This window comes from Herpailurus yagouaroundi, unplaced genomic scaffold (genome assembly GCF_014898765.1).
Source record: "Herpailurus yagouaroundi ecotype Mexico unplaced genomic scaffold, PumYag 159, whole genome shotgun sequence".
NCBI lineage: Eukaryota > Metazoa > Chordata > Mammalia > Carnivora > Felidae > Herpailurus > Herpailurus yagouaroundi.
The window spans coordinates 51,643,654-51,671,523 of record NW_024412400.1 but is presented as its reverse complement, the minus strand read 5'-3'; the positions used below and the strand labels follow the sequence as shown (position 1 = coordinate 51,671,523).

Here is a 27,870-nt window from a genome sequence, read left to right as displayed (position 1 = left end):
AATGTTTTCCCCTCTTTGGTAGCTTCATATAGGGGCCTGGCGATCTCAGCAAAACCTGGAACACAGAGGCAGCAGTAGCCGGCTGATCCTAGGAATTCCCTTACTTCGGGAGGTGGGAGTAGGGATCTTTAGGACAGTTTCTTTTCTGGCATCTGATAACCACCGCTGTCTGCCCTCCAGTATATATCCCAGGTAACTTACCCTCTCCCTGCATATCTGAGCCTTCTTCGCAGATGCCCGGTACCCTAAGGCCCCCAGGGTAGCCAGCAGGTCCTGGGTCCCTCGCTCACAGTCTTTGGCCGTGTCGGCAGCAATCAGGATGTCATCTACGTACTGTAGGACGGTGAGGCCAGGGTGCTCCCTTCTGTACTCACCCAGGTCCTCGTGTAGTGCCTCGTCAAAGATGGTGGGCGAATTTTTGAATCCCTGAGGCAGCCGTGTCCAGGTGAGTTGCCCACTGTAGCCCTCCTCCGGATCATGCCACTCAAAGGCGAACAAGGGTTGGCTCTGGGGTGCCAGCGGCAGACTGAAGAAGGTGTCCTTTAAATCTAGTACAGTATACCAGACCCTGGAGGGCGCCAAGGAGCTCAAGAGAGTATATGGGTTGGGAACAGTTGGGTGTATGTCCATGACCCTCTTATTTACCTCCCGGAGGTCTTGTACGGGTCGGTAGTCATTTGTGTGAGGTTTTTTGACCGGCAGTAGGGGGGGTGTTCCAGGGAGACTGGCAAGGAACTAGTACCCCTAGACATCGTAGTCTCCGGATGTGTGGCTGGATCCCCTTCCCGGCCTCTTGAGACATGGGGTATTGTTTGATCCTTACCGGACTCTCTCCTGGCTTGAGCTCTACCAGGGCCGGAGTCCTGTAAGTGGCTAGTCCTATCCACCAACCCCCCTCCCCCCCCACCCCGTCTCGGCCCAAACCAAGGGGAATTCTTGTAGCCATCTGTCTATATTATCCTCTCTTGGGAGCGCCTCCTGGTGGAGGAGGTATTCATCCTCCAGTTTCATGGTCAGGACCTGGATGGGGTGGCCCTTGCCATCGGTGACCTGAGGCCCCCCTTGTCTGAAAGTTATCTGAGCCCCAATCTTGGTCAGTAAGTCCCGTCCTAACAGCGGGTAGGGGCATTCTGGTATTACCATAAAGGAGTGGGATACCTGGCCCGTCCCCAAATCTACCGTTCTTTGGGTAGTCCATGAATACTGGCTCATACCAGTCATCCCTTGTACCCAGGACTTCCTGCTGGCTAGTTTTCCTTGTGGGGTGTGGAGGACCGAATGTTGTGCTCCGGTGTCGACAAGGAAGTCAACAGGGGTCCCCTCCACTTTAAGAGTTACCCTGGGTTCGGGGAGAGGGTCCGAACCCCGACTCCCCTAATCGCTTAGTTCATCTAGCTCTAGGACTTTTACTGGATCAGTCTTCCTTCCCTTCCCGCCAGCCCTTTTCGGACAATCTCGGGCCCAATGCCCTATCTCCTTGCAGTATGCGCATTGATCTTTCTGCAGCCTCTGCTTCCCCCCCGCTTGGTGGTTCCTTTACCTTTTCTTGCGTCGTCTGCCAGCTGCTGGAGACAGCGGTCTTGTCCCTTGGGGAAGTCAGCAGTGGTAGCTAGTAGTATTCTGGCCCGGTCTCGAGTCTGCTTACTGCTGGCAGCTGCCATGGTGGGAGCCTGCTTGTCCTCAGGAGGCTCCCAGTTATTATATACCTTTTTGGCTACCACCAATATGTACTGCAGACTTTTTTCTCCTAGTCTATTTATTTTCTGTAATTTTCTCCTAATGTCTATGGCCGATTGGTTTACAAAGGCCATGATAACAGCTGCCTTGCTTTCCAGAGCCTCTGGATCCATGGGGGTATAGGTACGGAATGCCTCCATGATCCATTCTAAAAAGGCAGCCAGAGATTCATCTTTTCCCTGTTATACATTTCCTACCTTGGCCAAATTGGTTGGCTTTCTAGCAGCCATTCGGAGACCCCCCCCCCCCATTAGAGTCTGGCAGTAGACCTGGAGCCTCTCCTTACCTTCTGCCGTGTTGAAATCCCACTGGAGCCAAGTTAAGGGGAAGGAGGCATCTATATGAGTCTGGTTGGTGGTGGGATTCCCGTCTGTACCCAGAACTAGTTTTCGGGCCCCATTGAGGATTCTTTCTCTTTCTTCAGTCGTGAACAGGACGTGCAAAAGCTGCTGGCAATCATCCCATGTGGGCTGGTGGGTAAAAAGAACAGAGTCTAATAAATCAATAAGCCCTGCCAGTTTCTTGGAAAACTTAGGATTCTGAGCTTTCCAATTATAGAGGTCACTAGTAGCAAAAGGCCAATAGTGATGGGGCTGATTCCCCTCCGCGTCTGGGGATCCGGTGGCTCTCGGGGGCAGAATAGTGGAGTCGGCGGCAGAGGTGGATTGCTCCCTCCAAGTCCTTTGTCTGGTAAAGGGAGGGCTTCCCACTGGAGTGTTTCTGCCTCCCGCTCTCGGAACAGCGTCTTCCTCCCCCGGAGGGGGAGGATGGTGTTCTTCCGGCATCCTAGGGGGGTTATACAGGGGAGGAAAAATTAATTCTTCTTCAGTCCCCCCCTGTAGGACAGGGTAGAGGGGTGTTGAAGGCTGGGTAAGACTTTTCTTGTTTTCCTTCTTTGTCCCCTGCAAAGCAAGAATGGGTTTTGGCTCCAGAGGGAGTGGGGCTAGGAAGGGCTTAAGCCAAGAGGGTGGGTCTTCTACAAGGTCCTGCCAAGTGATAATGTAAGGGAGCTGATCAAGATGGCCCGTCTTAGGCCGAGAGATGATACTCCTGACTCAGTGGATGGTAGGGAGGTCGAAGGTCCCCTCTGGTGGCCATCCGACATTGAAAGTTGGCCACTCGCTAGAACAAAAAACCTGCCACCGGCCTTTTCAGACTTCCACACTGAGGTTGTTAGCTCTTCCCCTCACATCCTTAAAGTGATCAATCATAATACTTAGAGGAGTAGTCTGAGTCTGTCCCATAACGTCCGTCCAGTAAGTCCACAGAACAAAACAGAGAAACACAAAGACAAACAGAGGGCCCCTAGAAAGTCTTCCAACTCCATGGAAGCAAAACTGAAAGCTAGCTTAGACCTTTGAGGGGATTCCACATCCCTCCAAAACTGATGAGAGGATTCCACGTCCCTCTTAAACCGAAAGCTAGACGAGGGCCTCACGCCGACCGGCAGGAGTGACCCGCCTCGTCTCAGACCTTTGAGGGGATTCCACATCCCTCCAAAAGGGAGGATCAGAACATCTTCCGAAACTCCCAGCCCGTGTCCTCCAGTGCGTCCACTTAGACTGCGTTGGGCACTACCAGAATTCCAGAAATGAGCTCACACAGAAAAGACAGAACAAACAGACAGACACTAACCGTGGCCAGTCAGGCTCTCCAGATCGGGGGTCCCTCAGGGATCTTGGGGATCCCTGGCCAAGCCCCCAAATGTTATGCCCAGAATTCGTGATCCCCAAAGACCACCAGGGAGCCAAGTCCGATGCAAAAGCAAAGAGCCTTTATTCGAGCTAGCTCGAGCTCAATCCCCTACCTGCGCCGACGCAGCGGTGAGATACCGGGGAGAGAGAGCGAGTTTCAAAAGCACAAAGGTTTTATTGAGGTCTAGGGGCAGTTGGTGAGGTAATGGCTGTGGCCTCAGCCGATTCGCTGGGGAAGGGTCGGAGTCCTGTTACACAGATCGCCGGGCATGTTTTGATTGGGAAGTTTGAACGGGTGAGTGGGAGGTTACTCAAGGGGAGGAGGCGTGGTCAAGGTGGAGGACACAGAACAAGATGGAGTCGGCCGGCGTAGGTCCGCCCTTTCAGTCTCCGAATAAATAAACATTAATATAAATAAATAAATAAAAATAAACATTGAAAAAAATTTTTAAAAAAATATAAGAATAGCAGCCACCATTTATTGAATATTTATTATGAACCAGCTCCATCTTAAGAAATCTACACACAACACTTCATTTTTTGGGCTATTTATTTATTTATTTATTTTGGGGGGGGGCTATTTATTTATAATTTAAATTCAAATTAATTATTAATTAAGCAATACAGTGTAGTCTTGGTTTCAGGAGTAGAAACTAGTGATTTCGCCACTTACATATAGCACCCAGTTCTTGTCTCAACAAGTTCCCTCCTTTATGCCCATCACCCATTTAGCCCATCCCCCCCCATCTACCTCCCCTCTATCAAACTCCCTTTGTTCTCTGTATTTAAGAGTCTCTTATGGTTTGCCTCTCCTCTTTAAACAAAGGGAGGTGTCAATGTTCATTCTGCCTCCCTTTGCATCCTTCTCCATCTGACCTGACTCTACTCTGGCTTCTAAACCCATTGTCTCTGTGGACATTGGAGTTAGGCAAGTCTCTCGTGCACTGTGTACGCCACTGTCCTTGCGTTACTGCCTTTTCGCAGCACTCAATTCTGCTGACCGGTTGCTCCTTCTTCCAACATCTTCTCCCTGTAACCGTGTGATGCAGCACTCTGGTCTCCCTCCTACTCTCCAGATACCCCTTCCCAGCCCCCTTTCTGGGCCCACCTTCCTCCATCCAGCTATTCACTGCTGAGAGCCCTCTCCTCCTTGCTGTACAGTCTCTCCCCAGCCAGTCTTCACAGGGCCTGCAGCTTCAGCAGCCACTTCTATGAGACAACTCCCAAAGGAGTATCTGCAGTACAGGCCTCTCCTCCCAACTCTGGATTTACATTTCCCACTGCCTACTTGGCTGCTTCAAAGGCACCTCAGGCTCATTTCATTTTAATTAAATTCATGAGAAGTGTCTATTCATGTTTTCTGCCCATTTCTTCACTGGATTATTTGTTTTTCTGAGAAACTTAACTGACGACCATGGGGGAGGGGAAGGAAAAAAAAAGGTTAGAGAGGGAGGGAGCCAAAACATAACAGACTCTTAAAAACTGAGAACAAACTGAGGGTGGATGGGGGATGGGAGGGAGGGGAGGGTGGGTGATGGGTATTGAGGAGGGCACCTGTTGGGATGAGCACTGGGTGTTGTATGGAAACCAATCTGACAATAAATTTCATATTTTAAAAAAAGAAAAAGAAAAAGAATTAAACTCATGATTATCCCTCCCTTGCCCCTGAAAAAAAGTCTAGGTTTTCTTTTGGCGTTTTCTATATGAGTAAACACAACATCAGTCATTCTGCCACACCAGTCAGAGACCCACTGCCCTCTCCCTACCTCCACCCAGTCCCACACCCAGCATCATGGATTTGACCTTCTCAATGGCTCTCAACTCTGTCTACCTCTCTCCATCACATAGAGTAAGATACCATAACCTCTTACTTAAAATAATGGAAATAGCCTCCTAACTAAGCTACTCTGGACCCTGCCAATCAGCCTCCCACACTGCAGCCAGAATGACCTCTTCAAAACACAAATCTGACAGTGCCTCCCCCACTGCATGAAACCTTACAACAGCCCACAGCTCTTAGCTTAAAGACCAAACTCTATAACATGCCTCTCATAGCCTCACATGCAATGGTAGTGCATAGTACCCATCCATTTCAGTCCCTAGCACACAATGCTCAATAAATATTTACCAAATAAGTGAACATCCAAAGTTTGTATCTTCTCAGAAAATGTTTGGTAAAATTTTTCTCAGGCAAATGGTGACAGAAAACAAATTAAAGAATTCTCAGTGATTCATTTTCAGAGACAAAGGTATTCATATGATAACATTTCCAGTGTAATTTTCGTATTAGATGTTTTCATTGAATAAACAGTATCTTCTTAAATAAGGTCTTTTCGAAAGCAATATGGGCAATCTTTCTAATTAACAGAAAGCGATGTGTTGTGTGCGTGTTATATGTCTGGTCATGAGCATGAGCATGATGGTATACATGTTATAGATAAAGCTTCCAATGCCAACATTGTAAAACTTCTTTTTGGGGGGCGCCTGGGTGGCTCAGTTGGTTAAGCGTCCGACTTCGGCTCAGGTCAGGATCTCGCGGTCCGTGAGTTCAAGCCCCGCGTCGGGCTCTGTGCTGACAGCTCAGAGCCTGGAGCCTGCTTTGGATTCTGTGTCTCCCTGTCTCTCTGACCCTCCCCCGTTCATGCTCCGTCTCTGTCTCAAAAATAAATAAACATTAAAAAAAAATTTTTTTTAAAAACTTCTTTTTTTGTCAAAAGGTTTGAACCATAACAGATGGAACTTGTGTTAAATCATTCTACAAAAGCATTGTAGACAACACCTTAGGATGTTCTAATATACCAAGAATGTACAGGGAGCTAGGACAATGGCTAGGATGTGCTCAACTTGCACAACCCAAACCAGATGACAAGTATGTCATATCTCTTTTTCCCTGTGCAAGGAAAGCAGCTCTACAGTACACAGTGTGGGAAAGTAGTCAACATTTACAACTGTCTAAAATCCTATGGCCAGATTTGCCAGAAAGACCTATCCATGAGATCATATTAATAGAATAGCAGTGTGGGACCAACATAAGAAACATGTGTGGAACCCTTTCTTATTCAAAGCTCAATCCTGAAATTAAGCAATTATCTTCATTCATTTCCACCATCTCTGATCTTTTCCCATTGGTCTCTAGCAGTCATTACTAGGCAAGTCTGGGCCAGTCCTCACTGATAGCTTCCCATAAAGGCACAAAGGTGATCGTGGTTACCGCGCACAACTACTGAACAGATTACGTTTTTATCAAGTGGCTTTAGAATTTTTGTTTCACTGATGACACAATAAATAAGCAAATTCCACAGACATTGATTCTGAGCATTTTTTTTCTGTAACTCTATTGATTTAAGCCAAGGATATGCGTATTATCTTATACTGCTATCCTATTCTTTAATTTCATGAAAAGATCATAACAATTTTCTATTCATTATTGGTTTTGCAGTTTAACAATTCTGTGTATTCTATGACCTATTACTGTCATCTGCCATGAGGCCGCTATCATTTCCTAGAAGTTCTTGAGCTACAGGAGAATCACCTGGGGATCTTGTTAAAAATGTAAGGTCCCTCACCCCACCCCAAAATTATGATTCAGTAGCTTTGGGTGGTACCTTGGGATGTGCATTTTAACAAGCCAGCGAATAATTCCAAGCCAGCGAATAATTCTGAAGGTGGTCTTCAGAATACAGTCTGGAAAATATTGTTCTACAGGCTTGTAAAATAATAGTTCTGAGGCTTCTTTAGATCAATATTTCAGTGATTGGTAGAGAAGCCTAGAGAGCGTACTATGTTCTGATGGCTATAAAATTATTAAGGAAGGAAGCCATTCAGTTACATGTGAAAATGTCATCAAAGAGCTGCTGTCAAATTGAGTTTTTTTGTCCTATTCTGGACTTCATAGCATCTTGTAGGATGTTTCAAAATCTATGCTGGATTGTGCCTCCTCATTCATTCACTACTTACTGATAAGTAAATATGGCACTCTAAAACCCTGGCAGGATATTCACTAGAAACATACCATTTGTTACAATCCTTAGCGATTTCAAAAACCACAGATGCTCAGTTTACTAAATGTGGCTCCTATGCCCTCCTCATTTTAGTGCTTCTACCCCTATTTAAGCATTTCCTCTATAATTATAGTTGGCTTTATTAGAACTAACACACACACACACACACACACACACACACACACACACACACAAATCAGTAAAACCACGGAAGGGAATTCAAGTAAATCTGAGACTCTCCGTGCATACAAAGAAATACCCCACAGACTGTGTAGGAGTTGTAATTCCCAGAAGCAGTAATTTCAAGGGCAAGTTTTTAAAAAGATACTTTTTCTTAGTTCTTATTTAAAAGCTAAGTATTTGAGATGTATATATTTTTTTCTTCCAGAAGATGCCTTCTTTTAAAGGTATTTAACAATCAGGAAAGAATGATTAAGAATTCAAATATCACAAATTAAATTCGTGGCAATCTCAGTTATGGGTTATTACTGCACATCCAATGTTTTCAAGCAAAAGTTACATAAGCCAAAAAGCATAAAGTATAATGGATTTCTGAGTCTGAATGGCAGTCACTTTGCAATGTGAATAGTAGTTATATGGGGGTTACCAACTACTGTCCTAAGAACAAGCAGGAAGTCTGGAAGAAAAGGGAGCAACCACAGATGATGTAGAAAACACTCCCAATGCAGCCCAATCCCTACTGGATTGGCTTCAAAATGGCAGTCTTGGTGAATAAATGAACTAGTTATACAAAAACAGAAGAGTTTACCTCCCTTTTGGGACTCTTTGAATTGTCTGTCACACCTTAAGTTCAAAGCCTAAAGTCCTTGAACCTTAAAAGTGTTCCCTGTCTCACTCTGAATTCTCTTGTTATTCCTAATGCCTTCATGTGGATTTTACTTCATCCTTGATTTGAGGGAGGGAGGCAGATTTTATCCTGGAGCCATTAGGGTATGGTATTTATAAAAAACCATCTGTTCATCATCATAATAAAAGGATGGTGATGATCATTTTATATTGATGATGATATCGTGATCATGATGATAGTAGCTACTATTTATCTCTTACCATGTACCAGACATTTGGTTAAGGTTAGCCTTAAAGACACTTTTGTGTGCCTTTATTTATGATAGATGAAATCCACTTGGGAATGGATGGTGAACAGCAAAATACAAGCTGAAATTGAGACCCTTCTCACCACCTTGGCTGAGTGCTCTTGTGCAGTGAACAACCTGCACAGCCATTTGTGGGGGCCCTGTGGCTAAGCATTACAACTCTAGAGGATGAAGCTGAAGTTCAGTGAAGTAGCTTGCACAAGATCAGTCAGTTGTTAAGTAGCAGATTCTGAACTTCGGCTGAGGTCTGGCTCCAAAATCACTGTCCTTACACCATAAACTATAGGCCCATATCAGAGAAACTTTTTGGTATAGCTCTGTATGATCTATTATAGTGGTGAGTAAACATGACATTCAACACGCTATGTTTAAATAAATTATAAATGGCTAACGACATATTCAGAATGGCAACAAACCTTAAAACAAGATGGAGACCTTGAAACACTGACCTCTAGTGCACTTGAGATAAAAGGGATTTTATGACTACAGAAATTATTATTTTTCATTATGTTCTATCACAAAGCATCAGATTCCATTTTGCACAATGTCCAAAGACCTTTAGGCTTAATCTTTCCCTGACTCTCACACCTCATCTCCTGCCCTCAAAGTCCCACCAGGCTTCCATCACATAGAATGAATTAGTTTCTAGTATGCATTGCATGACTCCTATCTAAGCCTTGCCCTTTTGCATATAGCTTTGCCTTTTTGTTTTTTTCAGGATATCTTTTCTTCCTTTACTTTCCTTATTGTTATTTGTTCTTCAGAATTCAGCTCAGACACATTTATTCCAGACGAAGCTTTCCTGCTTCCTCTGCCCCAGTTAGGAGGTACCCCTCCAGTGTGTTCCAGTCTCCACTACCTCTGACTTTCAGTTACAGTTGACCACTAGGGACAAAGGCAGATGATCACAGGGAGGAAGCAGAGTGAGGTAGGGTTATTTGTTCCCACATTCCCCTCTGCTTGGTTGCTGCAGGCTGACCGTCCTGTGCCCAAGGCCACAGCTCATGACAAACAGTGTTCTCCATATAAGTTTCTCTCCAAGTCCTAACTGTTCTCTCCCCTTTCCTCTTCATGCAGAGGGTGTTATGCCTCCCCATGGTTCCTGGCCCCAGAGTACTATGGTGCTTTTCCTACACCTTGCCCACATCTGTGTAAATACCCCCTTTATTAAGTCCTTCAATTACCCAGCTTGAGGTGTCCTCTATTTCCTGCTGAGACTCTTCTTGACATATAACTGATCCCATCTGGGGCCCAGGAGGCCTCATGCCTATGCTGGCTGGACCCACACAGGCTCTAGGCCCCTGCTTAGTTCTTAAGAAAAGCAAAGTCCTTTCTAACAAATATTCAAAAGGACCTTCAATTAAAGTCCAATATGACCTCACCATGACAGTTTGATACCCAATCTCTTTCCTGGATCTTACACCTAGAAAATCTTGAATTGCCTTCACACCCTCAGCCTTCCACATATGGCTTTCTTCCAAAGCAACAGTTTTATGAATTTGCTCGTGTGTTCATGGATCTTTCCAGATTTTTAGGTTCTTTTCTTTTCATGTGCTTTCCCTTACACACCCTTCTTGTACCTCAGTCCTTTTCTGCCCTCTTCCTAGAATACCCTCTCTCCTTTCCTTAGCCAAGACCCAGCTGCCTGGTCACCTCCTCCCAGCCACAAGTAGAATTTCCTGACTTTGAGTATTGTAGTGCTTGATTTTTACCTCTCCAGTGGCACTGTATAATTTGTAAAATGCTTTACCTCCACCTACAAGATGATAAATTCAAGCTCTCTCTGAGCTGAGCTTTGTAACTCCATCAGATCCAAACACAGTACTTTACAACTTATCTGTGAACAAAAGTATGTATGCGATGGCTGGATAGCTGATAGATAAACAGAGAGGTATTCTTTATTGCATTACTCTTTCTGCTGTAGGGCTTCTCAGCTTTAAGGTATCTGTCTGGCATTACTTCACTCTTAATCATCCACTTCATGCTGAGTAAGATTAGTATCTTCAAAATTCATTTTTTATCAACATAAATATCTTCAACTCTTGGTGCACAAAAGAAATACAGTTAATGTATAAACATTTATATTGACCCTCAGAAAGACTTTTAAGTTGATAAACACAATAACAGTTTGGGTTCCAGTTGCACAAGAGAAATCAGTTTAATATTCCATAGCTATTCAGCCACTGACATTTTAAAAAAAGAACAAATCTGGGGTGCCTGGGTGGCTCAGTGTGTTAGGCAACTGACTTTGGCTCGGTTCATGATCTCACAGTTTGGGAGTTCGTGCCCCGTGTCGGGCTCTGTGCTGACAGCTCAGAGGCTGGAACCTACTTCAGATTCTGTCTCCCCCTCTCTCTACCCCTCCCTTGCTCATGCTCTGTGTCTGTCTTCAATAATAAATAAACATTAAAAAATTAAAAAAAAAAAAAAAGAAAAAATCCAGGTTGGTAGATAATGTCTTAGCCACATTGCGGTGCTTTAAATGAAATAATGCATTAATTGGCAAGAAAGAAGATGGTCCTGTGTGTGTTCCATGCAAACAAGAGAGTTTCGAATACATGATTGTTCTCTCATAGTCATATTCCACATGTTATTTTTCAAATCGAATATAAACACCCTTTGAAAGAGTTCATTCCCTGATTTGATCATGAAGAGACAGTGTTATCATGAGAATTATTGCTTACAAGGACATGATATGGGCAATAGACCTAGTAAAATGACACACGACCTCTGGTGCATATGCCAGACATACTTGCAAAAACAAAAATTAAGATGTGGGATAGTAGCTGCAAAAAATTTTAAGTCTTTTCTTTTTTTTTTTTTTTTTTTTTTGCCTTTTGAAACTATTATTAACTTAATCCTACAGCTACAAATAGCCTGGATTTTATGAAATTATCTGAAGCTGACTTTGATGCATAAATTTGGGCCCTAACATGAAGCTTGTTTAAAGTTCTGCTGACATTTCCTTCCTACAACCCTTTCCATGGACTTTTTCCCTGAGGTAGTTTGGCTGGGCTACAATGAAAAGTCTCTGCTTAGTAGCACTTCTTGATAGTCTATCCTTTTGTGCCCAAGTAAGCCTTTCATTTTGTCTTGAGTCTTTCATGATCGTTATTGTCATATGGTCATTATGTAGGTCTGCGGGTATGATATGCTACCCACTCCATGTCTCAAACAATTCCTTCAGCTGTTTGCCAAGTGCTTCTTGCAAACTTTTGTCACATACTCTTCAAGTGTGACATTTGGATCTGCCTTGAAGAGAAATACTTGAAGTTAATCCCCTAGGTCAGATCCAGGAGGACTCATGTGCTTGAATATTACCTAAATCAACCATGATTTCAAATCAGATCAAATATCATGACTATTTCAAATGCTTCTTTGAGTAAACATGGAAGATGGAGACTAGAAAAATGTACTCTTATGAAGGCGTTACATTAAGTCATCTTGCCATTAAAACCATAGTAAGAAAGAAATGTGATTACAAACTATGAGGTAAAGGCTTCAATACAAGCAGGAGATGGAGGAGAAAGTAGTGCTACTTAACCTCGTGTCCTCACATAAGTTTCTTAATTTTGAATTGTGATGTCAACATTTTTTTAAAGTAGGTGGGATTGAGCTGATCAGAAAACTGTATTTGAAAGGACTCCAATCTAACTCTTCTGAATTCTTATGCAAAAATCCTTGAACGTTATAATTAGGTTAGCAATTTTTCTCTACTGTGAAAGCATAGGAAATGGATGTTTTAGTTTAGGAAAGATTTTAATGTAAATTCTGGCCTGGGTTTTTCATTGTTTGTTAGAGTTTGTTTTCTTCTTCTTGGATCTCCCCTTGGACCTTCTGTTCCTTCTGTCAGGCAGGCTGCTGCCCCCTTCATGACTCAGCAGCATGCTGTGAGTAAACACTGAATCTTTGGTCCAGGCCCACACTGGGAGGCTCTTCTGACTCTCTAGGACGTACAGAACAGTGAAGACAGAGCATTTGCAGTAACTGCAGAGTGTGGAGGTTGCACAAAGGAAGCAAACACTGTTTGTGGAAAATTTAAATATGCAAAGGTCATTATTGTCTTTAAGAATACTCTAAATCAAATGATCTCTAGCAAAGCAAAACAGAACACTGATATCATTTTCTTGTATCTATTGTCAATACTGCTTGAGTTCCTGCTTTCCCTATGCTCTGCTGTGCACATTACTAGCCACCATGAAGTTGCTCTAGAGATGGGAGACACTTCTCAACACTGACGTCTCAGAATAAAGGTCCCTTTGAATGTCCAAGCTCTTTCTTAACAACATATGTGCATGTGCACCAATCCTGCTTCATTTTCATCATAGCCCTGTCACTATCTAACAATATATTTGATAATGTTTTCAGTTTTTAATTTGGGGTTGACAATGGAACATCCAATTGAAGAATCATCAGACAGGAAGGAAACATGGCCAAACTAGCCTTAGTAGAATTTTGTTTATGGAAACTATGTATTTCATATATTTCATCATTCTTATCCTGAAAATGCTGTCAAGGTGGACAAATCCTCCTTATCTAAGGTAGTTATGTGACTTTTACTAGAAAACAGAAATGGTAGGATAGGAAGGCTAGGTTTTATTTGCATGGTCAAACAGGCACTGTCTAAATTTCCAAATGAAGGTACACATTTCATTACTTTCAAAGTGCTATGAAAATTGAACATAATATATATATAAGTAAGTATTGTCATAGTCCCCAGAAATCAGATGCTTTCGTATGAATTTGGAGAGTGAATCTTATGTAGTTGGCAAAAGAAATGGAATTCTTTAGTTGAAAATTATAACTTCTGATATTGTAACAAATCTAACTCTATGATGATGTGCAATCATATGCATTCTACTTCACTATAAAATAAACCTTTCCGTTCAACAAATATTAGTAAATTCCCTATATCTGCCAGGCACTGTATTAGATGCCTGGTGATACATGAGTGAACAAAGCAAAGATCTTACCCTCACAGAGCTTTCAGTTTAATGGGAAAGACAGACATGAATCGGATAAACACCATAACTATCTACCAGTAATGCTTGATGTGAAAGAAACATGCCAGATGCTACAGAACATATGGCAGATGAATGCACTCTGGTCTAAGTTTGGGGAAGGTCTCCCAAAAGAAGTGACATTTGAGCTGATACGTGAAATAATTAGTTGTTCAATTGGTACATGCAGAGTGGAAAAGGGAGTGTGTGTGTGCCAGAGAGTGGAAATATCATGTTCAAAAGAGTTGGGCTTGCCTTTGCAATGTTATGTCTTCACCTAACATCTTTGAGGGCACTGCTTTGACTTTTGCTGTTAAATGACTAAATATACTTGGTTTATAAAGTTGCATTTCTAAGCAGTTCATGTGAACAGAATATCATGAAACAAAAGAGTTAAGCACAGCGGGCTGGATGTCTGGATATCTGGATCCCCCCTAACCACTGCTAACCAGATGCTCTTTTAGTGAACTATATTCCTTTTGAAAATCTCAGTGAGGTCTTTCAACACTTTCTCATTATCATATCTAAATTGTGCATTCCTTTAGGGACAAAGGGGGAAAGGTTAACCAAATTCATAATTTATTAGCACACTCTCCAAATATGCTTACTGGGTTCAGGTTCATTGTACAATTCTGACTTTTGATCACTTGCCAAATAAATCATGGAAAATAAAAGGCTTGATCATTTTCTTACCTTCAACAGTTGTAAACCAAGATGGCCAGCCTCTCATAGAAGGAAAACTTAAAGAGAAGCAAGTCAGATGGAAGTTCATCAAAAGGTGGAAAACTCGTTATTTTACGCTGGCCGGAAATCAACTTCTGTTTCAAAAAGGAAAGTCTGTAAGTTACCCTCTTGTCTTTTACACTTGCATTTTTAAGGTCCTGTTCTCCACCAAGCAGCTAGGCATTTTGTCTTGAGTTAAAACACCAATAATTTTTCCTTTTCCATTTATAATTTTACAGCATCATTTTACTGCATATGCCCCTTGGACTGTCTATTCTGTTCAGCCCTACATTAGTTGGTTCACTGTCTCTCTTCAATTTATTATGGTAGATCTTTTTTGTTGACTTAAGTTTTAGAAAGATGAACTGCAGAAGAACTACACAGCGAGCTTGACTTGAAGAACTACACAGCGAGTGTGCCTTTTGTTTCCTCATAGATCAGCTACATAAATTAATGTCTTATGATATGGACCTTGATTTCATTTATACTAAAGGTTATATTTGGAGGCAGGGACCCAAGGAAGGGGGACAGTAGGCTGGGAGAAAGAAACAAAGGCTGAGTTATTTAAGTCCTTTTTGTAGTCAGCTAAGTTCATATTTTAGGTATTTAGTATTCAGTTAATGAATAGAATATGATTCTAAAAGAATTAATAAATATTCATGTAATACAACTTTCAACCTGAAACTAGGAGGCTCAGTAAATATCTGTATTCTGAATTTCTAGTGGGAAACTTCTGAAGTAGCATTCTATTCCAATAGACAATGCAAAGTTATCCTCTTCTTTTCAAATCAGTTTTATTTATCGTTAAATTCTACTCATTCAGGATCAGGAAGAAAGAAAGCTTGACCTACTTCTTGGATATTTTGAATTTAGTAATAATAGCTTATCACATGCCATGCTGGATTGCCTTCAAGAATCCTCAGAACAGTCCTTTGAAGTCAGAACTATTGTTACTGCCATGTTATGGATGCTGCATCTGGGGTGACTTGTCCTCCCTCCTTCCCTCCCTGCCAGAGGGTAGAAGCATGTTCCTTTGGGCTGGGCCAACCCAGCGGCTTCCACAACTGAGAACCCTTACTTGCCTGTGTCTTTCCTGGGAGGGGCAGGCACCAGGTTAATTTCAATGCCAAGATAGCCTTGTGGAATCTGACTTGAGCAGGCAGTGGAGGCACTTTCAGTCTTATCTAGCTACCAGACAAGCCAGGAAGGGCAAGACGCTGGCCTTTGGATTCTTGTCCAGTCCCACTTTTACAGGTATTATTTGAGCCCCAGAATCAGAGTGATGGAGAAAACATGTTCATATGCCCACATGGCCATCCACTCCTGTGCAAAGATGCCCCGAGAACACACATACAACACCCTGCTCACACCTCTGTACCCATTGTGCTCCACTCATGGCCTTTGGGACCCAGGATCTGTCAATTATTACCAGGAGTTGTCTTTGGTCCTGGTCAAAGACATCTGGGAAATACAAAGGAGCTAAAGGCTCTGACAAGTCTTTCAGGAAAGGGCCCACTTAATTTTGTTTAGTGTATCTCAAACTTGTTCTACCATATGGTTCCTTAACATCATGTAACATCAGACCCTGCCTCACTCCCTTCCCCTTGTGAGAGAGACAGAGACAGAGATAGAAAGAGACAGAGAGACAGAGACTCTGACTGGCTTGACCAAGGATAGAGCCAGTAAGGCAGAAAGGGATAAAACTGGAGTCAGACACAGGCCGTGTGACATCAAAGCACGTTGTTAAATGAATGCACCATCCTGCTTCCCATGAACACTTAAAATACAGAGCCAGTGGCAAACCAAACTGTTTCTGAATTAATTGATGAAAGATTTTAAATTATTTAAAATTATGAGTCAATGAGAACATAGGCACTGTGTCTTTAGAATGCTCATTATAAAATTTATTTGAACTTTTTACTCAATAGCTATATAGTATGGTATATCTGAATTACAACAAATTTTGATCAAATGCTTTTTTAATCAATAAAACTTGAAGTTAACTTTCTGAATGAAAAAAAAATTGGTGATACCTACGTTAAGCTCGTGCTGCTTTCTTCATCTGTGTGTATTGCAAAATGTACAGATGGACCTTTCTGTGGCTGAAGATCTTTTTGAAAGGGAAGTAAATGGTGTGCTCAACTTAGACAGTTATTTATTGGCGGTTTAAAGAAATTTTTTGTTAGCACTGCTCCATATTGAAGTACTTGAAAGTGTTTAAAATGACCATCTGAATTTCCTGTTTTTATTAAAGTAATCAGAATTAGAAGTTAAGATGCAGTGATTTCTTAGATCCCTTGAGACGGAGCAGAGTTAGTGCATAAGAACGTCTTTCCTGAACTCAAATAACCACCTTTATAGTTCTTGATTCAGAGCTTTTTAATAAAGCTTAGTGAATAAGCTATCTTATAGTTGGCTAACTTGTTTGACATCTTTAGAGGGAAATAATGGCTTGACATTTTAGAAATCTGACAGAACGTGTGGCTCAAATATTGGGAAGTGATATAATGTACTCTAAAGACCACAGCAACTTCTCTGTCATCATCAGGGACACAGGAACCTAGCAGTGGTCACCAGTCCAGCCGAAGCTTCTGCCCCATCAAAAAGGACCTTTCTTGTAAATGAGGAAAATGTGCATTTTTAATAAGAATCGAAAGACTATGGTGTTTTTTTTTTTACTTTTCCATTCTTAAGGTCTTGATCTCTACCAACCAGCCAGGCAAGGTGCCCTTTGACTTCCCGCCCATTTCTCTTGGGTAATTTTCGCTGTCCCTCTTTAGAGAACTGTGGTAACTTTTTGTTCTCTTGATCAATTTCTCCATGTATCAATTTCTATACTACAGACTAATTCAAAGAAATATAATCTTATTGCTGTCAGATATTTACTAGAAACCAAAGTAAACTAACAAAGTATTATGTAATACACGTATCTTCAAACTTTAGTCTGTCTATTCCCTAAAAGAATTTTGAAAAATCTGTGTAATACCTTGTAGCATTTTTTTAGTCAATCATAAGTTTAAAAAGTCACACAAACTGTAATTTCTGTTGAATTATAAATATTATAATTTTCTTTTTTAGGCTTATTTACTTATTTTGAGACAGAGAGTGAGAGTGGGGGAGGGACAGAGAGAGAGGGAGAGAGAGAGAATCCCACTGACAGTGCAGAGCCTGATCCAGGTCTTGAACTCATGAACCATGAGATCATGACCTGAGCCATCATGAGTTGGACACTTAACCGACTGAGCCACCCAGGCACCCCTAAACATTATCATTTTAAGATAAAAAGATCACACCTCTCCTTTCAATATGACCACTGGGCTAAGATACCATAGCAGTTTGATACCTAACACCGTCCATTAAAAAAATACATGAATTAGTTCATCTTTAATCAAAATGGTTACATGATATCATTTTCTTTGAAATAATATTTTTTCTACTCCCACAGCATTTATCCTGATCACCCAATCATTTTTCACTACAATAAAACTACACGTATAAATTGAAATTTAATTATTTTAATTTTTTATTACTACCAGTCTCTCAATGCTAAGATTTTTAAAATATTTTTTAAATTATATCACTTATGCAAAGTCAAAAGTGTAATACAAAATGTAATAAATAGTTACTAAACATTAAAGAGTGAAATGCTATTGGAAATGCATCTCTTAATGAAATAGCTGGAGAGTGATTATGTTGCTTTGGTTGAAGGACACTTCCCTGAGATCAATATTTTGAGTTGCTTTTCTTATTTGTTTGATTCTTCTGAGATTTTCCAAGTTGGACAATGCACCATGGTAAGTTTGGGATGAGTGAGAAGGTTGCCTTTCCATTGAAGAATGAAAAAAGGGTGACTGCCTAGGGGAGGTGGCAAAGGAGAATTGGCAAGATCCTCAAGAAGAGACGCATGCTCTAGGAGACAGATGCGTTCAGGGATGTTGAAGAAATTGCTGTAAAGAAGTATTTGATCTCTTGAAACCATTCATACTAGCCTGTTGTGATGACCCTCGTGTTGCAGTGATCTTTAAGCCCCTGCTTTGATTCAAGAAAAATGTAAATCATTAAGTATTCTTTCAGTTTAATGTTCATAGACAAATCATGCTTCCAGAGCTCCAGTGTGTTTCAAAAACAGTTTGATCTACATAAACATTAGAACTCTGTTTCTTCAATTAATACCGCTTTCTCAGAGATAACATGCAGGAAAATTCAATTTCATGCTTCTCCAAGTATCTCAAATGCTGACTTAATAGTACTCTATTGTACTGTTGCATTTTGCCCTATTGATACAGTGTTGGTATCAATAAAAATGACATAAAATCTAAGAAATATGAATTAAACATTTCCCAAAACTCACTGTATAATAATTTCTTACAAATTGGCCATCTTGTCCCAACTTAATATACTGTAACAAAGGGTCAATTGCTCACTCCTTCCATTGGTCTAATGACTCTGTGAGGCTTTAGCATTCAAAGTAACGAAGCATATAACAACTATATGCAGTGAAAGGCTTCTAATCCTCTTGGAAAATTCTCCAGTTGCCAAAGATCTTTTCATACTGTGGGAACCAGCTCATGTTCTTTCCTTCCCATATGCATTTCAGAAAGATGATCCTGATGACTCCCCAATAGAACTCAGCAAAGTACAGAGTGTGAAAGTTGTGGCCAGGAAACGCAGGGACCGCTCCCTCCCTCGGGCTTTTGAAATCTTCACAGACAATAAAACCTATGTTTTCAAGGCCAAGGATGAGAAGAATGCAGAAGAGTGGCTCCAGTGCATCAATGTGGCTGTTGCCCAAGCAAAAGAAAGGGAAAGTAGAGAAGTAACCACATATCTGTAGGGATTTGCAAGCCAACCTCACACTGATTGTATACAATGGGCATTGCATTATCACTGCCAATGTCAAGAAAAAAGAGATAAATTAGCCAAGTCACATTGTGTTTTTACTGAATGGAACAGTTTTCCCTAAGAAGCAGAACCCAAAAGTGGCAGGATTTTTATACATTTCGTATTCTAATGGCACCTGCATTAACTCCAGAACATCTGTATGATGCATTCAGGAAAAGGAGCTACAGATGATACATGGAAGAAAGGGGAGAGTCAGGGATCTAGGAACCCCTGTAGATATGCCATTGTAAGTTGTAAGAATACAACTTCACAAGGTACCTGAAATACTTATCCCAAGGAAAGATTAAGCACCTCTGATGAAAACTATAGTCTGTCAAAGTATTAGAAGAAAAGTAAAGCCCTATGAGGAAAAGTCAAACATATAACTTAATATAGACATACAATTATGTTTATTCTTTCCTAATGCAAATGAGGCTAACACATGGTAAAATTGTTCTCAAGTGAAGACAGTTATGTAATTAAATGTCTGTCTTTCCGAACAACTTATCTGATTATTCTGTTTAGGTTCACATAACATGATCTAAAGTTTAGGTACTTAGATATATCTATTGCCCAAGGCAGTAAGTGTAAGCTACAACAAGCACAGAAAACCATTTTCACCATCTTCAAAGTATGTGCCATTTCCATCAAGTTTTGAGATGTTACAGTTCTATACTTTTCTTCTTTATATTCAGTCGTTTAATATCTCCAAATTACATTTTATGGTTTTTTCCATCACTCATATGAAAAAAAAAAATTAAGCTGTGGCAGGCAGAATTATAGGATGATTCCCAATGGTCTATACCCTGACCCTTCCCCTTGACTTATAACTTGCTTCTAACTAATAGAATATGGCAAAAAGAATAGGATAGTCTCTCCCATGACTATGGTACATTACGTGGCAAAGGTGAAGAAGTTTCTTAATCAACTGACTTTGAGTCAGTCAAAAGGATATGCACAAAAGTGTGCATGATCTAATCACATGAACCCTTTAAAAAAGAGTGAACAAGTCAGAGACTCTCTCTTCCACTGGCTTTGAATAAGCAAACTGCAATGAATTCTACAACTTTAAGGGAATGGATTTTGCCAACAACCAATGAGCTTGGAAGAAGATCCCAGCCCCAGCCAACACCTTGACTACAGCTTTGCAAAACCCTGAGCAGAGGACCTGGGTAAGCCATGCTTGGACATATGACCCAGGAGAACTTTGAGATAATAAATATATGCTGTTTTAAGTGACCAAGTGTGTGGAAATTTGTTCCATAACTATAGATAATTAATACAAAAGCTAACTTGGAATGCATATAAGAGGACTACAGAAACCTAGAAAAAAATGTAAGTAGTCAATTCCCTTAATTCTACCTTGACTCTACTGATAACTCATGAGGACAGGAAATACATAAGAGGCCAGGTTTGAAAAAGGAAACAATTGAATTTTAACATGTAAAGTTTGAGGGTATTGGGAGTCACAGAAGTTATTACAAATTGAAAACAGTTCTGGGGGGTCAAGATTTTGCCTCATGGGATATATATATGGTCACCAAAGATGTGGAATTTGCTGAAATTACTCAGGAAGAATAAGACAAAAGAACTAATAAGGGCTTCTTTGGGATACCTAACTTTTAAACAAAGGAACACTGGATTGGCTGGTTAGTGTTCAGAGATGTTACAGACCAGGGGAAACAACGTCACAAATGCCAAATAAATAAGGCTTTCAGGAAATGGGAAAGGTTAACAATGTAAAATCCTGAAGAGTAATCACTTAAGATAAAGAATGAGCTTTACAATCAGGAAGCAATTGGCATTACTGGTAGGAATAATTTCATTGGAGTAATGACATAAAAGTCAAATTTCAGTGGGTTAAAGAATCAAAAGGAGATTAGGAGTTTAAAGCAATAATTGGACTCTATTTTCAACAAATTGGGGCTAAGATACAGAAAGTGTTTTGTTGTTTGTTCTAAAGATGAATTAGACTTGGGGGGCGGGGCGTGGTTGTTAACATGCAAAAAGAAAGAAGAAAAACAACTCTGCTTGAGCAAAGTTTCCAGAAGTGGTGGGAAAAGGATTAAAATTCATGCCATAGCAATTTATGGAACAGTTAGCAAGCAACAGGTACCATGCTTGGCCTGGAGATAGAAAAGTAAAAGACCCAGCTCTTCCCCTCAAGGATTTTATAGCGTAGTAGAAGAGATAATCACGTAGAACAAAAATTGAAATGCTCAAGTGCCTTGATGGAAGTTTGTACAGGGTCCCGTGGAAATACAGAAGGCACCACTGTAATTGACTCTGAACTCAAAGCCAAAGCATGGGCTCCCTCACTGTTTCCCAGAGCTGTTAGAGAATGAACTTGTCCTAAAGAGCTAAGAGTGTCGAGGGCGGACAAGGAAACAATGGTCAGTAGAGGGAACCACACTGCAAAAGCACAGGAGGGAAAGGGAACATGGTCCATTTGCAAAACCGCAAGTCCTTATTAGGATGGGAACATGGGTGGGAGGCAGGGGGGTTGCTGTTGTGCTGTTGAGGAATGGTACATAATGATGCTGGAGAGACCTATAAGGCCACAGCATAAAGAGCTTGGTTCCATACTAAGGATCTTGAACCTTTCTTAAAAAGGTTTTAAGATTTGCATTTAGAGAAATAATTTTGATAGTGGTATTACAGAATGGATTGTAAAGATATAAAAAGTTGTAGCAGGGAAATCATTTGGGACATTCTTAGAAGTGGTGAGGTGTAGTGGCAGAGGAGACAGAGGGGAATGGAAATGCAAGAAAAATAGTGAATTAGTAAAATGGATTGGATACTGGTGGTCTGGATGAGCCGAGGTATAGGAATGGGAAGGAGTCTCTCATGACCCCTAGGTGCTTTCTTGAGAAATTTGATGCATGGTGGTAGCATTTACTGAGATAGAAAATTCAGAAGCAACAGTTTAAGAGGTGAGGCAAATGGTAAATTTAATTTTAATGTATATATTTAGAGTATAGATACATGATTGATCTTAGACTAGGGAGACATCTCCTATGAAGTCAGGCAGGAAAAGGTGAGCAGACATACAGTTGTAAATGAGTCTCTAAATATTATGTTGAAATCTACCAGCCATTCTTAAGAGTCAGTTGAGTAACCAAGCTGTTTAATTAATTAGAAAAAAGCTGGTAACAGACAAATGGAATATTAAGTGACACCACATTAGTTATTAATTTAAAGGCCAACAATGTGTTCAAACCTTTTGTAGCAGAGAGATTACGGTAAAACTCAACCTGTTTATATACTGATTCTGTTTTCACTGAATGCTTATCCTAAGAAGAGAATGGACCCACCAGCTCAAGTTGAGAGAAATGAACTATTTTTGTTACTTGTTACAGTCCTTGTGATTTCATTAACTGGATGCCTCTAGTTTAGAATACAATTCTCAGAGCCTTTGGATCAAATCTAAAGAGAAATAAATGTATGAAGTATGAATAATGATCTTTCTGGTTTCATTCCATGGTGCTGTAGTCATTCCAAATGCAAACAAATTCTCCCAGGTTTAGAATCACACTGCAATTTCAGAATCATCAGCTTCCCACTGATATTTCTGGCACTCCCACTGCCATTGCCAGCTAGCTCACCACAGAGTGCCCTTTCCCAAGAGGGCTGTAGCTCCTGATCCTGAGCTAAGAAGAAACCACTCTTCTAAACATATTTAAACCTTTAAAAATGTTGGGATGAATACAATTATAATCATGGTTAGAAATTCAAGTGGTTTTCATTTTCATTCTATTTCGATTCTTTTTCCCTCTCAGATAGCTGTGGAAACAAACGTTTATGTGTGAGACTCTCATCTGGTTATTTCTTGAGAACCTGGAGTTTGGCGAAAATAAATGTTCCATATTTTGCTAACATGACTTTTCTGGAAGATCCTTTGTTGGTGAGGTTGAGAGACATTTATTCAGTGATCTCCAATTCACCTACTTTCTGTAGGCACTTTTGGGCCTATTATTGTAACTTTATTCTCAGGCATAAATAAAAGATTACTGGGTTGAAAAATTACCCTTGGGAAATCTCTCTCTCAATTTAAAAGTAAATTTACATTTAAAAATTACTTTTAGGGGGGCGCCTGTGTGGCTCAGTCAGTTAAGCTTCTGACTTCGGCTCAGGTCATGATCTCACGGTCTGTGAGTTAGAGCCCTGCGTCCAGTTCTGTGCTGATAGCTCAGAGCCTGGGGCCTGCTTCAGATTCTGTGTCTCCCTCTCTCTCTGACCCTCCCCCATTCATGCTCTGTCTCTCTCTGTCTCAAAAATAAATAAACATTAAAAAAAAATTTTTAATTACTTTTAGGAAAAAGTTGCAAGATGAGGTAAGGGAATATATAGGTGGAATTCATGGTGCATTGCAGAGAAGTGAAAACCATAAATGCTCTAGCCAGGATTTCTAGTCCCCAAAATCTAAGTTTTGAGATGAAAAACTCAAAATGTCATCTGGTTCCAGAATAGCTCCAGTTTATAGGCCTACTGGAGCAACTCTTCCCCAAAGGTGCTTCTGAAGGACAGAGGGGTTGGAAAACCAGGGAGATTTCTACAAAGGCAGTGAAGTCTAGAGAAAATGGCACAGGCTGTGAGCACAGACACACGAGGATTCAAGTCCTAGCTCTACCAAAACTAAATTAACAGCCTGAGCAAATTACTCATCTCTCATCTCTTGGTTGGGAACCATAACGTCTATGGAACAGAACTGCTATGAAGCTTAAATGTCAAGTAATAGCATCCAGCAGAAAACCATGGGTACTTGATGCACTCCATTTTTTACACACCACTAAGGGAGGAAAAAAATCCTACAAATGAAATTACGATGCTATGTCTTAATAACAATATAATCAGTGCTGTTTTACTTCCAAATGTCTTTTATCTATTCTGAGAGATTTAGTAGTTTCTTCTGACTTCAGGTACCTCGAGTGATGTGTGACAGGTAATCCTTTTGTATCTATTTCAGCAACAAAATGAAACCCAGCCTCATCTACATGTTGATCTCTTCCTTTATTGGATAAAACATTTAGTGGCTGCTTTGCAAGTCTTGTGGACCTGTAGTCATTTCTCCAGTGATGGCTCTTCGGTTCCCTGATGCCATATTTCATCCCACCCTTCTATTTCTTTGCCTCTCTATGTACATGATAACTTTTTGTCTCAAAATCAAATGATCTTATTATTTTCAAGACATGCTAAATAGCAATTAACATGTGTAGTGTTGACCATGCACGTAACTCAATTGAAGTAACAACACAGAGAACTGGGACCAAGTTTGAGTGACACCCAGTCATAGTCATTCCTGGTGGATTACAACTGCAAAACACACTGATTATCAGGCACATCCCAATTTCAGAACTTAAAATACGGGAGAAAAAAATCTAAATAAATGAGCAAAAGTATTAATTTAAGAGTTCTACATGCATTTGTTTCACAGTTATCAAAACTGTATATAAAAGTTTTTTTGTGAACAGTAAAGCATATTACAAAGGTATTTTTTGTATTTAAAAATGGTTATAATTTGCCCAATACATCCATTCTCAAAGGTATGAGATCAGCCATTTCTGTGAATATTTACCTTCTGTATTACTGGAGATCTCCAGAGAAAATAGAACAAATAGGATATATAGAGAATGATCTATAAGAGGGGATTTATTATAGGAATTGCGTCACATGGTTACAGAGGGCAAGAAGTCCACAATCTGCCATCTGCAAGCTGGAGACCCAGGAAAGACAGTGGTGTCATTCTGTCCAAGTCAAAAGTCCTGGGAACCAGGGAGCCACTGGTTTTGGTTCTGGAGTCTGGAGGCCCAAGAGCCAGGAGTTATGATGTCCAAGAGCAGAAGAAGATGCACATCCCAGCGCAAGAAGAGAGAAAGAATCCTCCCTTCCTTTGCCATCTTGTTCCATTCAGGCCCCCAGTGATGCCCACCCAAATCAGGTGAGGCTGGATCTCTTTACTCAGTCTATTGAATCAAATGCTAATCTCTTCCAGAAATACCCTCAGAGACACACCCAGAAATAATGTTTTTCCAGCTCTCTGGGCATCCCTTAGGCCAATCAGGTCGACACATAAAGTTAACCATCACACTATCTCTTTTGATGGAAATAAAGATGGTTACACAAGCCATGTTCCTGGTGCCTACCCTCCTGTGTTCTCCTTTATCCATGTTCCTCTTATGGCAGGGAAGCTAATAGGGAATGGGCCAACGTGGCAGGAGTGAGGGTATGGGGCACTGATATTTCTTTTATTCACTGTCACAGATTGGAGAGCATGGAGGTGAAATTAGGATGGTGTGTAAGGAGGAATTCCAGACCAAAAGGAGGAGCATTTCCAGAAGAGGCCCTCAAGGTCAATGATACCAGAGACAAAAGGAGGGAGGAAAAGCATCTGATGAAGTTGTAAGCTGGGGAACTAGAGAAGAGCAGAGGGAGGCACAAGGCAGAGCAGGTGGAACTGATGAGGGCTTTAGGACCTTTAAAGGAAGACACTAATTCCCAGGGCCGGCTTTTCTTAGGCACTTGCCCAGGTGAGGAGAGCTCTGGTCAATGTCCTATATACCAGATCATGTAAGGCCCTCTAGCTGTGGACTTGGCAAAACAGGCAACCAGCTCCCCCAAAGGCCTTACAGAGCCTGGTCCTGCCACGAGACCCCAGCCTTGCAGGGGATGTTCCATATTGACATTCTTCTCATTCTATACCCCCAACCCAGTACATATTGAACTTGTCTACTTCAAAGAAAAACTTTCTGATGGTATGGGGAGGGGGAGCTGGAAATTCTGAAACCTTATTATGCATTTTTCTGTAAGAATATAATCAGACACATTGTGTTTACACAGTTCCTTATGCCTTTATGGGCAAACCTTTTTAAATTTTGAATCCAATAGAAAGAAAATGCATTTCCTCTGTCTTGCGATCAATGAAATGATTAAGATTCACTTTGGTACTGAGAACCGAGAAGAGTTTAAAGAAGTCAAATAATGTAAAGATATAAAGTACTCAAACAAGTGATAGACTCATTTGTTCATTGGAATAACAGTACTCCACTGGAAACTATGGGTGGGGGGCAGTAAGAGTGAATTCTAGTTTTTCCCTTTTGAATTCTTTTTTTGCCTTATTTTATTTTTTGACTACCAGTCCACTCACATCAGTAATGCCCAAGGTACAACACACTTATACACAAAAACAAACACATATTCTTTTATATGGGCTTAATGACAACAAAACAATGGTTTTCACCAGGCATTGTAGAAGTCAATCTTATTACTTCATTATCTTAGGTTTCTCTCTCTGTGTTTGTCTATCTAGGCTGGGATTTCATGTAATCAGAAGAATATTATGTGTGTTTCACTGTTTTCTGCACAGAGATTCACTTCTACACATCAGATTTCCTCTGGGAGTATTCTGTTCCCTCTTAATTCTAAACTATTGTAATATGGAGGAAATGGTCTAAATGCCCTGTCTCTTAAAAGAGAAAAACAACGGTCCTGTTTGCCAAACTAGCCCATAAACACAAAAATCAGAATGGAGCTCATCTTTTTAATTTAACCAAAACCACAGTTTGGAAATGTCTATTTTTTTTTTTAATTAACCATTAAATATAATACTTAGGGTATGTGTGATTTAAGTGCTGATTTGAGAACATTTTAATCAGGACTCACTCAAACAATTCAGACAGATATCTAATGCTATCCCACACAAACATATTCATGCTCTTGGCATCACTAAATCCTGCTGCATATCAATCTCAGTTGAACACAAATCAGATTCAACTGCAGCTAATCCTGTCACGGTAAGGTTCCGGTGTAAGTAAGCCACTGGAAGCATGTCAGGCAGCCAAGCACTCTAGACCAAGTTCTTCCGAGAAAGGGTACTCAGCATTTATCATTCAGTTAACAGTATGAAGGGCTATTGGAGTCGGAAGAATCTCAGAGCATGTGGACTCCATCCACTCCCTTCCCAAAGGAAAAGTCCCTTCCTTGTCATCATTGGCAGGTATCATTTATTTCCAGCTGCTCAAACACTTCTAGGGACAGAGAGCCCATTACCTTGTTACCTGTCCATATCTTTTTTAAATAACTTTTTTCTGATTTAATTGTTGGATTTATTTATTTATTGTATATGAAAATAACAGACTGTTGTAGAAATATTTAGAAAACACAAAACTACTAAAATATAATAAAAATTACCCATAATCCTGGAACCCAAAAACATTCCATAGAAGTGTTTGGATGTGATCCCTTTTAGGTTACTCATCATTTGCATTAATTTTTGAAAATTCTGCCTCTCCCTAATTTTTAACTTTAAATCCTGGTTGTTTCCCCAGCAGCCACACAAAATGTCTATTCCCTCTTCCCCCTGACAACCCTTCAAATAGTTAGATTTGGGCATTCATTTAGCAAATACTTAGAGCATCCAACATATGCCAGATACTATGGTAAGGCATGGGGGCTCAAAGAGGACTAATACATTGTCCACGCCTTTAAGAAACTCAGTAAATAAATATATATTTATCCAGTAAGGAAATGAAAACATAAAACACCTCCTATGTGTGGGCCCTGGGCTAGGGATTAGGAGTACTGAGGTGATCAAAATGTCCCAAACTTTGGGGGTCCTGGATGGCTCAGTCGACTGGTAAAGCGTCCAACTCTTGATTTGTGCTCAGGTCATGATCTCACAGTTCATGAGACTGAGCCCCACATCTGGCTCTGTGCTGACAGT

At 40.7% G+C, this 27,870-nt stretch overlaps 1 protein-coding gene and 1 long non-coding RNA gene across 5 annotated transcripts in view; one reads left to right on the top strand and one right to left on the bottom strand.

The window, feature by feature from the left end:
* VEPH1 (ventricular zone expressed PH domain containing 1) overlaps window positions 1-26,160 on the top strand; it is a 261,729-nt gene extending 235,569 nt beyond the window's left edge. For 2 of the 4 annotated variants that reach the window (XM_040480590.1, XM_040480589.1), the window contains 2 exons: window positions 14,250-14,386; window positions 18,868-20,390. In XM_040480590.1, the coding sequence (XP_040336524.1) occupies window positions 14,250-14,386; window positions 18,868-19,104 (374 nt within the window). In that variant the 3' untranslated portion in view covers window positions 19,105-20,390. Of the gene's footprint in view, window positions 1-14,249; window positions 14,387-18,867; window positions 20,391-24,117; window positions 25,279-25,412 lie in introns of those variants that run through there. The other 2 variants (XM_040480593.1, XM_040480591.1) reach the window with 2 other exon arrangements.
* Window positions 2,415-21,425, bottom strand: LOC121033904 (uncharacterized). The gene is made up of 3 exons (XR_005792189.1): window positions 21,415-21,425; window positions 4,183-4,187; window positions 2,415-2,523 (listed from the first exon to the last, which is right to left on the bottom strand). It is a non-coding gene; the product is annotated as an uncharacterized LOC121033904 (long non-coding RNA).
* Window positions 26,161-27,870: the final 1,710 nt, after the last annotated feature.